We start from the raw sequence: 15,372 nt of genomic DNA, 5'->3' as shown, positions 1-15,372 counted from the left end.
TGGCCTGGGGGACAATCAAGATGGCCCTCATTCAATCTCCTGTTCCTAGAAGCCTGTGACATACCAGTTTTCAGGCTTTATCACTTATTAGTGTAAAACAAGACCAAAATTTGAATCAAGATAAGGCAGCCATGGGAGAGGAAAAAAACACAACAAAAAAAAAAAAAAACAAACAAAACCCCAAACATTTTCTGTAGCAGCTACACAACACTAACTACATTTGTGGTTTGCATTCAGTTAGAAAGAAGCCAGTCTGCATAAAAATGAAGTAACTCGACATTCAGAAAGCAATGATAAGCAAGGAGAGCGCCTACCTGATGAAACGACAGACTCCAACACATGGAGTCCTTAAGTGTGGTGAGGAAAATGCACAGGGAAGAGACATTTTAGTTTGTCCAGAATGTCTGTGTCTCATGCTGGTTGAAGAGTTTTGGAAAGGCAGTCAAGGATGCAACTGCAGAAGAGGCACTCACATCCCTGATGGTACTGGCTGTAGCCACAAGTTTGTGAAGGCAGAGAATGATCATGACAGACAGATATGTTCTATAGTAGATGCAAACGAAGAATTAACACTTCAGCTTGGTTAAAGCACAAATAGCTTAAGAATGTACAAGCCCAGTGGCGGGACTCTCAACAGCACAGTGAAAGCTAAAGAACCTGGGACTACCTTAGGTCCTACATAACATTAAGTATTGCTCATGTTAATTCCATGCCCTGGCATTTCAGTGAAGTGTCAAACAGAGTTAAGATTCAAAATACACAAAAGCCTTATATGAAGGAATGAAAATTAAAGAACTTTTTTTTTTCCTTCACTAATAGTAAGTTCCACAAAGACCTGCACTAACATACCTTCAATAGCACTCACATTCCTAACAGATGCTCAAACACTACCAAAATGTAAATAATCATGCGAAGTATGGTTTGAAGCAGTTTAGAAGATTCCAACAGTTCCAAATGTCCCACACAAATTTAAGGTATAAACAATACTGCCATGGGGGTCTCTGCAGGAATCAAGAGCCTCAAGTTTCACCTCTATCACGCTTTCCCATTTTTGTCAAAAAAGGGATTCTAACTAAAGTGCCAAGCACATAGTTCAGCCACAGAACACTAATCAGCAATTCAGAGTTGCACAGAACTCTAGAATTACGAGATGCAGAACTTTGGCCAGTTCCCATAATTTGAACAAGGAACAGTAATGAAGAGCATGTGAAATGAACAGCATCTTTTCAGACAGCAAGTAATCAATGTCCTATACTTCAGAAGCTATCAGATGACCTCTGTAAATGCAGCTGGATGTACAGTTACTACCTCATTCCTCACACACTACACTTACTATGCAATCAAAGGAAATCACACAAAGCAAAAAGCAACACACACCTGTTAAGTAAGAGATAAAAATAAGTTTCAGGCAAAGAATAAGCCATTCTATATAAAATATTCTATTTTAGATAGTGCTAATCCACTACTAGAAAAGGGGAAAATGGCACAAAAAAGAAATTCAAAAAAGTAATTAAAACTTCCAGTGGCCTTTAAGGAAGATGCCATTTGCAGGAGCAAGAAAAGGAAACTTCTTCAAACATAATTCACTGTTGGAGGCAACAATCCATAAAGTCATGTGGAAACAAGAACACAAGGAAGTGGAAATGCAAGAGTGCTTCAGAAGCATGTAGTGTACAATCAAAACACAGTATCAGAATAAGATCTAATACAGGAACACAGGCATGGGAAAATAAGGCTTATAACACTGTCAGAGGTAAAGAAGAATTTAAGTGTTATATACCACAAAGGAAGAAAAGCAATTTCTCTGCTGTGGAACTTAATCTAAGCAAAACGGGCATGATTCAAGACAAGGAATTAACTACCTTAAAGTTTATAAGTAGTAGAGCCATCAAAGGCAAAGAATCTGCAGAACATTTCATGTTTTACTGACAAAGTACGTTTCATTTAACAAGATACCACAAAAGGAACAGAAGTAGGACTGAACAGGAAGGGAGATCAGTTCCACAGACGGTAGCAGGTACAAGGAGGTAAAGAACAGAGGCTGCAAGACAGCACATGCCAAACAAATAAAATGCAGAGCAGTTGCTTAAAAGTTGTAGCTGATCATCTTATTTCATACATGGAATTCCTACAGTTCTGCTGAGCTGCTAACAAGTCACCACTTTTCATCATGCAACAGCTCATTCCCCTTGTACTTCCCCTGTCTTCTCTTGAGTCATCATAGTTTCCCCAGATTGCAAAGTCTGATGCTACAGCTTCTGCAGAAAGCTTAAGGACAAACCAAAGCTGAACAGCTTTTGTGACTTTTACAAAACAGAGGACATGATCTTTCTAACCCACACACGGCAAGTTTAAACAGTCCAAGTGTAAGAGCAAACAGCTAAAAATGCACTTGAACTGGCTACAGAGGTGCACCATCTACAGATCTAACTTACCCGATTATTAGAAACATTTTAGAATGCATTATGCATAAGTTATTCTCAGTGGCAGAAAAACGTGGCAAGCAATAGACTTCACAGTGCCACAGCACAGTATCCCAATTACAGGGCCACAGACTGTACAGTGAGGGACAAGGTGCAATATTCTTTAGGAAGCTCTAGTTCAGCCATGGTATTCAGTAGTGACATACCTGTTCTTTTTAGGATTAAGAAAAAACTTTTACACCGCATAAAGTATTACAAATGAAAAATGGAGGAATAACAGAATAATATTTATCACACAGAGGTACTAGAAACATTTGGAATAGGATTGAAAATCTGATTAGGAAAAAATAATCACATACGAGATACCTGAAAACATATACATCAAAACAGTGAGAGTCTTTTTCCATGCAATATAGGGCAAAGGAGACAAACTGCAGATTCTCTCACTTTGCTTTAGAGGGCATAGGACTCCACCTGCAAACTAAACTGGACAGAACTCATACACTGTTTCCCTGCAGTTTTAATTCCTGCCCCCATTTCCTTTATTTGTACTTTTCACCACCTTTTTTTCTCCCTCTCTTATACATAATTCACTGAATTCATTCTGAACCATGATAGTCCATACCTCTCCACCCTGCTCAGCCCCCACTTGTTCATCTCTTCCAAGCCTTAGTAACTAAAATGCAGCAGAGAAAGCAGTAATTCTGGAAAGGCTTTTGCCCCCAGCATTCTCATTTCTAGTATATAATTGCTGAAGAAACTCTGGTATTTATATCATTCATAAAATCTCAGAGCCAGCTATCAGCTCTTAGAGCTCATACTTAGAAAATGATACTGAATTTGATCATTTCTGGAATAAGCTCCCAATCCTTCATTTAGAACTCTTACCATCACAATTTAAGTTTGGTCGTTTAGGGTTTTTTACTCACTTGGCCACAGACTGGATAACTTTAGAAGATGTATCCTTAATATTAGTGAAAAATCGCTCTGTTCCACCCCTCAGAATATCAAAGAACCCTCCATAAGTCTGGTCACATTCCGCAACAGTCAGGCCTAGAGTAGTTGAATAAAAATAATTGTACTTTAAGTCATATCCTGGAATGGGCTCCATACTAAAGCAAGTTGCCAATAAATCTGGGAGTGAATGCAGATACAGGCTACACCTTGTTGAAAGGCTCAAGAGTTCTAAAATTCTGCTTAACTATGACTTACGCAAAACATAGTACTTCCTGAAGTCAGGAGGTTTAGCAAACTACTTAACACATTATAATTGATTGCTGCATTTAAGACAAAAAAAGGTAAAAAAATTCTGAAAGTAAAGCATTTATTTTATATTGGCAGTGCAGCAAACTACTGTTGTTTTTTTTTTAATATCAATCAAAGTGTAGCTTATCATTAGCAAATCTACTTAAGCACCCCCAGCAGACACATTTTAATGCAGGGCTTCAAAAGCAGCTGTCATAATTCAGTTACTTTTCAAGCACAACATCCCTATTAATGTGATTGTATACAGCAAACAGTACTCATTCTTGCACAAAACAGATGGCCAGACAGCCTTTCGATCATAATCCTATTAGGAAGCTGGATTCTTCCACAGAAATTGATAGATAGGTAACATCACCACAATAATAAATATTACCCAATTTTAGAAGTTTCCCTGGAACATTAATATCCTTTGTCTCACTCACAATTCAGTATATCAAGCAAGAAGTATCAACCTAGAAGGAAAACTGAACACACTACAAAATAATCATAGAATCATAGAACAGTTAGGGTTGGAAAGGACCTTCAGATAATCAAGTTCCAACCCCCCTGCCATGGGCAGGGACACCTCACACTAAATCCTTTGATATCTTCTACATTAATTGAAGTGTTCCATATCCACATATGATATATATGATGGGTACAGAAACTGCTTTTTAATACAATATTAGATGCAAATAAGCCTACCAAATTCTCATTACTATATTAAGTGCAATTAGTTTTTGCTGAATGAACTCTGGAGTATCTGTTCTCACAGAATGCATATGTCAGCTGTTAATCGTGTCGCTGTGGAAACATGTTTTGGTTGACTATTTAGTATTGCTAGTGCAACTATTATTTTTCCTCAGATGAAACCACAACTTCTTCTCACCTTTGATGTCCTATGGTGCAACCACCTCCTGAAGGCCTACCTGCACAATACTCCCTTAATTAGCTGCAGTCAAGGCAGTACCAGCTATTTCTGAAACTACTGACTAGATATCAAATAAACTGAATTTAAGATACTGCTTTTTACTTTTGAGGCTGTCAGACATTAGTTTTTTGGAAGTGAAAATACTGAAGAGCTTTAGACTATGATCACTGTCAGATACACTTCAAACTATCACAGGGGAATCAAAAGCCTCTTGGGGAAGAAAGCAAGAGGGAGAGAAGGACCCCAGATACTTACAGAAGTATTTAGTCCTCAGACATGCTTTTTGCAGGCTAAAATAAATACATGTCAGGTCAGTGACTCCTTAACATTAATGAACTACTGTGGTCCATAGTCAAATCCCTGCAATTGCTTCTGCAGCTCTTTACTGGACTTTCTGAAGTTAAACACCAAGCCCATTTTAGCACAATTATACCAAAAGCCACAGAACAGATGCTATATTTTTAAGTTGTAACTGATGTTAAGTAGTTCTTAGAAAGCAAAGACAGCTGTCCCTTTCTTACCCCAATGATCCAATATTGTACACAAACAGTATGTACTGGTTTCAGTAACTTCTGTTAAAGTAACACATTTTCAGTTAAAATACAGCATCTCTGAAAGATTTTTAACAGTCTGAACTTAAACTCAAATTCTCCACTTTACAGAAGACACTTTAAAATATCATTGCCTCACTGAATTGAGAAGTTTGGACTTCAAAAATAACCCACTTTTACATGGTTTTATCACCTAAAGTCTACTTTCTCCACTGCTCTTGTTCTAGAGAATATTGCCACTTATTGTATCTGCACTTTCACCAAGTTTTAGTTGACTTGTCTCACATCCACACATCAATAATGTATTTTAGTTTCAATTACTTTATATAGAAAACCAAATTTTATCTTGCCCAGCAATGAACAGCAGAAATTCAAATTTTACATGCATCAACACAAAACCAAACCCTGACAAATATAAAACAAAGTTAGAAACAGCAATATAAATGCAAAATAGCATTTTTGCTATCTTGTGCAAGATGTCTAAAACCGTCAAAAGATTTCCCCCCTATCCCCAGAAGTTATGCAATTGGTTTTATACTAAGACGTTGTCTTCTTCTGCACTTACCTGCATTGTACATATTGTTGAGCTGTCCTGCAGGCTTGGAACTCTGTGAAACGGAGGTCACAGATGTCCGAGGCTGAGCATTGTTTCCATAGCCTCCATTTTGTTCCAGGAGCTGAGAAGATTAATAGTTACTATGACTACTTTCTTGTCAATTTAGCCAGCTTATTAGGCTTTGAAATCACTTTTACATGGTGAGAACAAGCAAGCTGAACCTCAGGAAAAAGCCATGAAGTTAACATAATCTAATCGATTCACATGCAGTTTTGTGAGAATTAAGCATTGAACAGAGGATACTTCAGTTTGTTTCAAGTTAGTGTAGGCAAAGCCTTCATATGCTAGATTTTTCTATGCTATTATGATTAAGTGCAGCATGTTAAACAGAGCACTTGAATACTAAAGAATGACCCAAGAACATGAGAAGTTTTTCAACAAATAGTAACAATAACTAGTTTCCTTGCATGTCACGTAAGCTCTGTGCCTTAAAAGGCACCTTTTCAAAAGTTTTCAAATCTTAGAAGTCCTGCAGATCAATTCAACTGAACTTCAAAACAAATTGGTGTGAAATTTTCAAAAGACTTAAGGAACAGGGCACCTACTGACATCTGTTACTAAACACACTTACTGCACAGAAGAGGAGATAAAGGAGACCTAATCAGTAATACCCTTTATGAGATATCTTTACCTCTGTGATAGGCGATTTAGGATTCACATTCCTAGCTGCTGCTATCTCCTGCAGTTGATTCACAAGTTCAGTGATTGATAGTCTCTCCTCAGGGTTCACCTTCAAAGCAGAACCTAAAAAAGAGATTCAATGTAACAGAAATCCTTCAGAGCTTTTCTCCCAGCATATATTAATTTCTTCAGGGCACTCCAGTGCACTAAGTAATTCAAGATGTTAACAGAGTAAAGCAATTGCTAAATCCGTAACCAGATATAATTGTCATAACGGGTATCCATCAAAAAAAAATTTTTGGTTATTTCAAAGAATATACTTTAGGATCAGTTGATGATTAACATCAGAAGTAACTTAAATCCTGTTAGAGCTGGAGACATATTTATATTCAAGTTTCTAGTAATCTATTGAAAACTTAATGAAAACAGAATTTCTAACAAAAATTCAAAGAAACTAAATCAAAACACTAGTTGTTCCTATGGCCTAATTCAGATCCTAAGCAAGACAGGCAACAAAACTAAAAAAACCACAAGTTTTAAATTTCATTTACAATTTTATTTTTTTTTTATAATGGATTGGAATTTTTAACAAACCAAGAAGTTGTTTAAGTTAAGCTTTTCATCATCCCATGTCAACATGTTAAACAACAGTCATTAATAAAATGTATCCATGAAGACACTAAATTAAGTAACACTGTAAACTTACGAATAAGATCATGAAACACAGAATAGCGGGTGTCATTTTGAGGTATCACGTATTTTCCATTGACTATACGAAGTTTAGCTCCATCTTCAAATGGATGTTGCCTAAAGCACAGCAAGTACAGGATACAGCCCAGAGCCTAGACAGAGTTAAACAGAAATATTTCACAGAATCATGCAATCATTTATGCTGGAAAAAAAACACTTTAGATCACAGAGTCCAACCATTAACCTAACACTGCCAAGTCCACCACTAAACCATGTCCCTAAGCACTTTAAACACCTCCTGGGATGGTGGCTTAACCACTGCCCCGGACTGCCTTTTCCAATGCTGGAAAACCCTTCTGGGGAAGTAAGATGTCTTAACCTCTAATCTAAACTCCCTGGTGCAACTTCAAGCACTTCTTCTTGTCCTATAGCTTGCTACTTACTTGGGAGACAATACCAACACCTACCTTGCTACAATCTCCTACTCCTGGCTACGCAACTGCAGCTCCCTCACCTGCTCCACCAGACGACTTGTGCTCCAGACCCTTCACCAACTTCGCTGCTCTTCTCTGGACCCATTCCAGCACCTCAATGTCTCTCTTGCAGTGAGGGGCCCAGAACTGAACACAGGATTCAAGGTGCACCCTCACCAGTGCCCAGTACAGGGGGATGATCACTGCCCTGGTCGGGCCGGCCACACTATAGCTGATACAGGCCTTCCTATACTCCAGCAGATCAACACTTCCCCCCAGCTTAGTATCACCTGCAAACCAAGCATGTAATCAATCTCCTCATCCAGCTAACTGACAAAGATACTAACCAGAACTGGCCCCAGTACTGAGCCCTGGGGAACACAACTTGTGACCAGCCACCAACTGGATTTAACTCCACTCACCACCACTTTTGAAGCTTGGCCACCCAGTTTTTTTACCCAGCAAACAGTGTGAAGATGTCGTGGTGGTGCTGCAGCAAGCAGAATGCTCGCAGGGGCAGCTGGTGATACTGCCAGCCCTGGATGGTATAACAAGGGCAGTATGAGCCCACACTGGCAGATGAGCTGCCAGATAAGCAAGGACAGGAAAAGGCGGGCACAGAGACAGGGCCTGCCTGCAGTAATGGATGGTGGCTACTTTGAACTATAGCTGGACATCCAAGACAGGGAAACCACCAGACCACAACATGCTGCAGTGCTGCAGTCCTCTGCCACCAAGCTGGAGAGTTGCCAACAGTCTGCAGAACAGGTAACACCAGCTCTTACCCCATGGTACTCTACAAGGAGCTGGAAGTTCCCCAAGGACATGGGGCAAAGGGAGCTCTGTTTTCAAGGGGTACCATGGGACTGAACTCCTGCCACTAGCCCCAGTGAAGCAGTGGCCACCTAAGTGGGCAGAATGCCTGTAGTAACCAGCATTATTGTCCCACATGGGTGTCTCCCAGCAATCCGGGAGGCACAGAATGGAAAACCTTGGTGTAAGCCCCAGGCAGGGTTGCCCATATTAACAGAGGGTGGCTACTACAGTTGTTGGTTCTCTTGCCTTCAGCAGCTGTAGCCTGGACTGGGGCATGAGCCCACTTCCGCCCTCTTCCTCCTCCACCACTCAAAGGAGTGTTGATACTTTATACAAAGATATTGACCCAATGATAAAGAAACACCTTATCCTTAACCTCTATACCTTATCTTGCATCTTATGAGTTAGCACCACAGTCCTAGAGAAAACTGGAAGGTTCTCACAGCCATGAACAAAATGAGGTCTGCAATATCCACCTTCTTTACATAAAACTTGTCTTAGAATGAGAAGAGTTTATAAACTCAAGTTTTCTGATTCATGACCCAATTGGCTGGCTGTTCTTGTTTGTGCGGTTTTTAATTCAAGCAGTAATATTTAAAGCAAAATTTTAGACAATTAAATTGATTAAGCTTCCTAATGCTACCTACAAATTTCAGGTTTCAATCACCAACTGCTGATTTATGCAACTCTATATATTCCCAGAGCTTTAGAGATCAGCTTCACACTTCTTTAGAAATTTAGAACTCCTTTCAGCTTCACATTTTTGATGTTTTTCTGAAGATAGAACACTTAGTGAAACATTCATTTGTTTGGTATGTCAATTAGAGAACTCCAAGAAGCAGTTCTGTTGCTACATAGGTTTGTGGCGTTTTTCCCATTTATGGAATTTTTCAGGTTCAGGGATTCTTTTATTCCTATCTTTTTAAAAATAATTATAATAAATCCATTTTATGAATTTCACAGTATACAAAAATGAGTAGTCCTGCAACACCAAACATGTTCAAGAACAGAGATTTTTCTTTTAAAGAGGCTCTGGCATTTTCATACCTTCATCATGCATTTTAAGGAGACTCACTTTATTTGTGGAGACAGAATTCAGTCTTTTGTATTTCTAACTCATTATGCAATGCACCTGCTATGTAAGCATTTAAATGTTAATCAGTTAAAATGATATTGTGGGGACAGATAGTCTCTGAAACACTTGTTCTGGTAAAGATTTTAAGAAAATAAGCCTGAAATGACAGCCCCTTTACTACCTGCAATCAGAAGGCTACTCAAAGCTTAAACCAAATAATGTTTAAGAACATTTTCAGGTTCATTCAAGTCTCATAAATCACAAAACCAGGACTACCAATGCTGGCAACTTTCAAATATGCTGGTATATCCAAATGTGACACATGTACATCCCGACAACCAACCACCCAGAAGTCAGTTTCCAGTTCTAATCTTAGAATAGTCTGGGTATTATGGTTTAGTTAGGATAATCTCATCTCTTTCCCAAGAAAATGTAAACTGATATATATTCTATGTTTTCATACAAGTTAACAGATTAAATATGGCAGTTATACAGTAATAACAGTAATTACACAGTAATAACACAGAAAACTGTGTTCCATCTGGCCTATAAGAGTTTTACTATAAAGCATCCAATGCCTCCACCAAATGTTTACACAAAGGACTGGAAAACTCCTCAAAGTTCTTCTGAACCCCAGCTCAGTTACTTCAGCATATGGACTCTTACAGCCCCCACAGACAAGACAAGCTAGTGAATAACATTAGCTAAGAAATCTGCTCACTGCCTCCAGTCCTCTGCATGAACAACCTCCAACTCTCCTTCACCGCCAGTTTATCCCAAGAAGAGTTTCAAAGATTTGAACATTACTTAAGTCTCAAAGGTCTGGTATTTAGTTGATGAGTCTCTCAATCCAGGGACAGAAATAAACTGCATATAATTAATTCTGTGTTACTGTATAGCAAGTAGATTTTTGTCAGTCTGTTGGTATATAGCTCTCCATAATGTATGTACTGAAGGATCGTGTAAAACCACATTAATTAATCCAGTATCAGAGTACAGGATACTACCTAGTCTGCTATGGAAATGCCTGTTTACAAAGAAGTAAGGCAGACAATAATTTAACTGGAGGAATGAAAAAACTCTTGCACAGTCCAAAACAACACCATGCACATCAGAAGACAGCATCCATAGCCACACAGGGCAGAAAAACACAAAGGGAATCAGCTGAACACACAGGAAGTGAACAGACCACTTAGATTTGATCTTTGCATCCACTGCTAGAGAATGCTTTTCATTCCCTCTAACTTTTGCACTGCAGGACTGCAGGAGTGATACATTTTGAATATTTTAAACACCAATTGTGATTTGACCTGGATACTTCCTAAAAAGAATTAAACTACATGAAATGTAAAGAGATAATTCAGTTTACCTGCTGGATGTCTTGCACTGACTTTAAGGTTGGTTTGTTTGTGTGATTTTTTGGCTTTTGTTGTTTTTAGGTTTCTTTTTTTCCCTGCTTTTTTGTGTTTTGGGTTTTTTGTGGTGTCTTTTTTGGGGGATGCAGGGGGGCTTTTTGGGGAGGGTATTTTTTGTTTTGGATTTTTTGGGGGGGAGGGGGTGGTTTTTCTTTGAACCCCACTTTGAAATTTTGTTCCTTAGCTAATGTATTCCAAATCTTACTCTTCTGCTTTTTCACAGATTGGCAAGAGTGGGAATGTATGAAGGGCCATCCAAGCTCACATCGTGATCACTATAGTGACCACAACCAGGAGTGTTAATCATCCCACCTGCCTTCTACGGAACGCAACAAGATCAGTTATGCTTTCCAAGACAGTGCGACATTCTATTGCCAGATACTTTGCACATTTTCATTGAATGCAGTGTGTAATGGAAACCACATAGAACAACATGTTTCAACACAAACTTACTAAATGGAGCAGATCTTCCAAAGACACAGTAGGAGACAACCACCATGTTAATACTAATGGATGAGGAATTATTCTAAACAAAATATAAGCTGTAGCCTTTTGAGTGAGGCTTTTGTTAAACACATTTCTACCTTCATGTTTACCTAGGTGTAATTTTGGCCTAGACTTCCAGCATTTAGCACACATAAAGTGATCAAATGATCAGAAAAATATATTTTTTTTGGTGTTTCTTCACATGCCAGAAGAAAATCGTTAACAACTGTAGAAGCTGAATAACGTTTTACAATATATTGTAACTAATTTAAGAAATTCAATTAAGTTCTGAGATTAGAAATAAAAACTCTTAAAGCACCAGTACTACATTTTCTCAATTTGTCTTTTAACACTGCCAATATAGATAACAGCTGAACAACTTGATACCCGACTCTGTAAAAAACATACAATGAACTAAGTCCCTAAGCATGAGGCCACCGGGCAATACTTCAGGATTATTACAGTATTACACAGCTGAAAGTCAGAACTGAGAATTTACTTAGTATCTGCTTATGATTTTTTAGTGCATGTTAACAATTTATCATCTTTTCTACAAAAAGCATGAATGATCTCTGCATTACTCTCATCCTCACTGTCTGTATTTCATCTAGATGAAGTATTTAGACACTAGCATCTTTAACTCCACAGTAGGCTGTCCCAGGATTACACATATGGCAGAGCACAAAAGGCAAGAATTTAAATCCAAGGACTGCAAGTATTCTGGATCTAGGATGTCAAGCTTCAACTAGGCAACAATACTACTAAATTACAAAGTTCAGCACTCTTTCTCACAGTGGAAAACAAGCTAGATCTGGGAGAAAACCTCAAATACTCATCTCTTAATAAATACTTATCTCTAAATATTCTCTTAATATTTAGATACACAGTTCATCATTGAAGTTCATTTTGACGTAAGGCAATCTATCCTGTGTTTATTTCAGTGTTTTTATTTAATCAAATTAACATGAAGACTGCAAACTCAGTTTAAACATGACATTAGCAGCTATGACACAGCAAGAGAAAAATTTCTTACCCAAATGTCCTGTTTTTCACCAATTGGAAAATTTGAATACAAGTCTACCATTTCTGGTGTCCTGTACATTGGCGTTGTATTCCTCGTGATCTGCAGAAGACAGAATTTCTTGAAACAGAAGTTTTACTAATAAGCTCTAATGACAATCAAAAAGGAAATAGCTCCCCATATAGAATGGATAGCATTCTCACTTTGAAAATTAATTTCAGAAATACTTGATGACAGAAGCCATCAACTGGTGAGGCACTGGAATGGCTTGCCCAGGGAAGTTGTGAATGCTCCATCCCTGGCAGTGTTCCAAGGCCAGGTCGGACAGAGCCTTGGGTGACATGGTTTAGTGTGAGGTATCCCTGCCCATGGCAGGGGGGTTGCAACTAGATGATCTTAAGGTCCTTTCCAGACCTAACTATTCTATGATTCTATGATACTATGAATCCTGCAATAGTGACAACAGCTTTGATATAAGGCCATATAAAGACAGTACTCAAAGTAGTAATAGTGATATTCAAGAGTTCTTCCAAACCGCAAAGCACATTAAGTAAAATTACTGTTCTACATGAGACAAAGAGATATGGACACAAATACAGAAAAAAGAAAAAAAGCCAATAAACCAAGTAGTGAATTCATGCTCCAGTGTGTATGTTTGACTTAATCACACTTAATGACAAACACATCCAAAGAGTTAAGCTGTGTTCAAAGGGATCCCTCAAGACACCTTTTCTACCATCTTTTTGCATGGCTATACAAGACAGTAGTACATCATCATAATTTCTTCTCCAGGAATCAACGGGCTGCTTTCCAATGATGCTGGATTCCAAAACAGGGGGGGCTCATAGGGTAGTTATGATATCAGAAATCATGCACATGAATTTTAAGTGTCACTGTATTTCTCCATAATTAATTCTGAGTCCAACTGATACATTAGACTTGCCAGCATTACTCTAAGAACAAATGCACTTTGCAAAAACACAGTGCACACTTGACACTGTCACTGTAGTCTTGGAGGCACTGCCGTAGTGTCTATTCATATTCCACTGAGCAGACTTTTCACTTCTTTATTTAAACCATTCAACTGAAAAAACGGATGAGGAAATCACTCTGGCATAACCAATTTTTTACTTTCTGTTAAATGTGCAATTAGAAGAAACTCTAGTAATCACTTCTATTTTTGCACCAGATTGCAGAACTGACACTGCTCAAGTTGAAGCAGTGTTTGCATATACAGCTACAGAGCTATGATTATAGCTGCAGACAGTGTTTGAACTCTGGCAACACAAATACGAAACCAAACCTTTACAAACAACATTACAACTGAAACCATCTTCAGTTGTTTTAGAATTCCCATGAATCAATACCAGACTAATAGTAACAGTTAAATGAATCCACTGTTGATATTAAGATTAATCGCATTAAAATAGTCTTACCTCTTCTTCAACCAGGGCTCTCTTTTGTGCAGACCAGTTGTAGTCAGGATAGTAAGCTATAGTTGTAGCACTACCGAAGTCACAAAGTTTAATTGTCCCTTGGTTACTAATAAGCAAGTTTTCGACCTTCAAAAAAGAGGTGGAATAATAAATCAAAGATGCCTTTTCTCCTGTATACTAAAAGGCATTCTTTTAAACATCAACTCACCTGTGCATATATATAAAAATGCACACTTTAGCTCTGCATGTTGTTTACAGGAGCACAAAGATTTCAGACAGTACCGTACATGTATACGGTAGCAATCTAGCCAATTTTTAAAAAGAAGTACCAAAAAACACTATGAGCAGGAAATGTTCAAATGATCAGAAAATAAATCCCAGGGAGAAAAAAAAAAGTGCCTAATAAGAAGCCAGTTCTTCAAAGGACCACTTGCAGAAGCAGTGTCTTTAAACCTGAACATTTTAATGCATAAAACTGAACACTCTTAGCTTAACTGCAATTGAGTCAAAGCTACAACTCCTGTAGACATAAGACATGAACGTTCTAGTAGAAAAGCAGGCTACTGGGAGACCCCCAGAAGGAGTCAGCTGTGACATTGGTATCACTGTAGAGATAGAAACCAGCTATTTGAGGACCATGTGCTGCCTGAGTAGCTCATCATCCCTCCCTTTTCTACTTCATATAACCCCACCTCCTGGGATTGCCAAGTGAAATAGTGAGGAAGCGCAAGGAGACGTTAAAAGCAGGTATTGGGCAGAAGTATTGGGGGATCATAATCACAAAGAAGCTGAAAAGAAAATTTGTATCTCTGCATGAAATCAGGTAAAGGTGTAAAAGCCAAAAGGTGTATTAGTAACATTACAACACTACACTTCAGGTAACTAGGTTTGCCTTCCCTTTCCCTTTGAAACCTCATCTATGGACATCCTTCTGTAAAACCTCAGTTTTCAGAACATACTACTAGCCTGTCTTATACATGCCCCTTCCAAATTCTTCCACCATAAAATTAATTTTGACTACCCTACAGGAAGACAAAAGCTTTGTTAACAATGGTTAAAGTATCAATCTCAATGACCAATCTGAATTCCCTTCTCTGTTGGATAACCTTTGCTTATCTCCACGTACAACAAGAAAGATGTGTGGGCATTCAACATAAAATTTAGATACTAAAAATCATCATATTTAAGAACAGAGATCAAGTTTCTGCACACATACATTCTGGTTTTCACGCTTCGGAAAGGCTGCTAGTAATGTAAAATACTCCAGCTGCTTACTGAGACCTGAACAGGCTCTGTGACCTGCGTTACACAGACTAGCTGTGCGCTTCACAGCGAATCCTGAAAAGCTGAAATTCAGACAATTAAAATACCAGAGAAGCACTGATATTTTACAAACCATCCTCTAACTAGCTTAGAATTTTTACAACACAGTAAATAGCTGGGTTCTTACAGTGCTGTAACACACTGTAAGTGCAAACTTCATCCAAAGAAGCTGAGGAACAATTAATGCATTACACTGACAAGGGAGAGAAGAAAAGCACAGGAAAACAGAAACAGCCACCACTACAAAGGT

The 15,372-nt window shown here is 38.3% G+C and overlaps 1 protein-coding gene across 5 annotated transcripts in view; it reads right to left on the bottom strand.

Moving 5' to 3' along the window:
- GAK (cyclin G associated kinase) overlaps nucleotides 1-15,372 on the bottom strand; it is a 71,208-nt gene that overhangs the window by 38,721 nt on the left and 17,115 nt on the right. For 3 of the 5 annotated variants that reach the window (XM_057426498.1, XM_057426502.1, XM_057426499.1), the window contains exons 6-11: nucleotides 13,800-13,925; nucleotides 12,376-12,483; nucleotides 7,094-7,229; nucleotides 6,398-6,510; nucleotides 5,716-5,827; nucleotides 3,353-3,476 (exon numbers count right to left, since the gene is read on the bottom strand). In XM_057426498.1, the coding sequence (XP_057282481.1) occupies nucleotides 3,353-3,476; nucleotides 5,716-5,827; nucleotides 6,398-6,510; nucleotides 7,094-7,229; nucleotides 12,376-12,483; nucleotides 13,800-13,925 (719 nt within the window). The remainder of the gene's footprint in view (nucleotides 1-3,352; nucleotides 3,477-5,715; nucleotides 5,828-6,397; nucleotides 6,511-7,093; nucleotides 7,230-12,375; nucleotides 12,484-13,799; nucleotides 13,926-15,372) is intronic. The other 2 variants (XM_057426500.1, XM_057426501.1) reach the window with 1 other exon arrangement.

Source organism: Pezoporus wallicus, unplaced genomic scaffold (genome assembly GCF_028554395.1).
Source record: "Pezoporus wallicus isolate ANWC-B61680 ecotype Strahan unplaced genomic scaffold, APGP_CSIRO_Pwel_v1 contig_5116, whole genome shotgun sequence".
NCBI classification, from domain to species: Eukaryota; Metazoa; Chordata; class Aves; order Psittaciformes; family Psittacidae; genus Pezoporus; species Pezoporus wallicus.
This window is presented reverse-complemented; position numbering and strand designations above follow the sequence as displayed.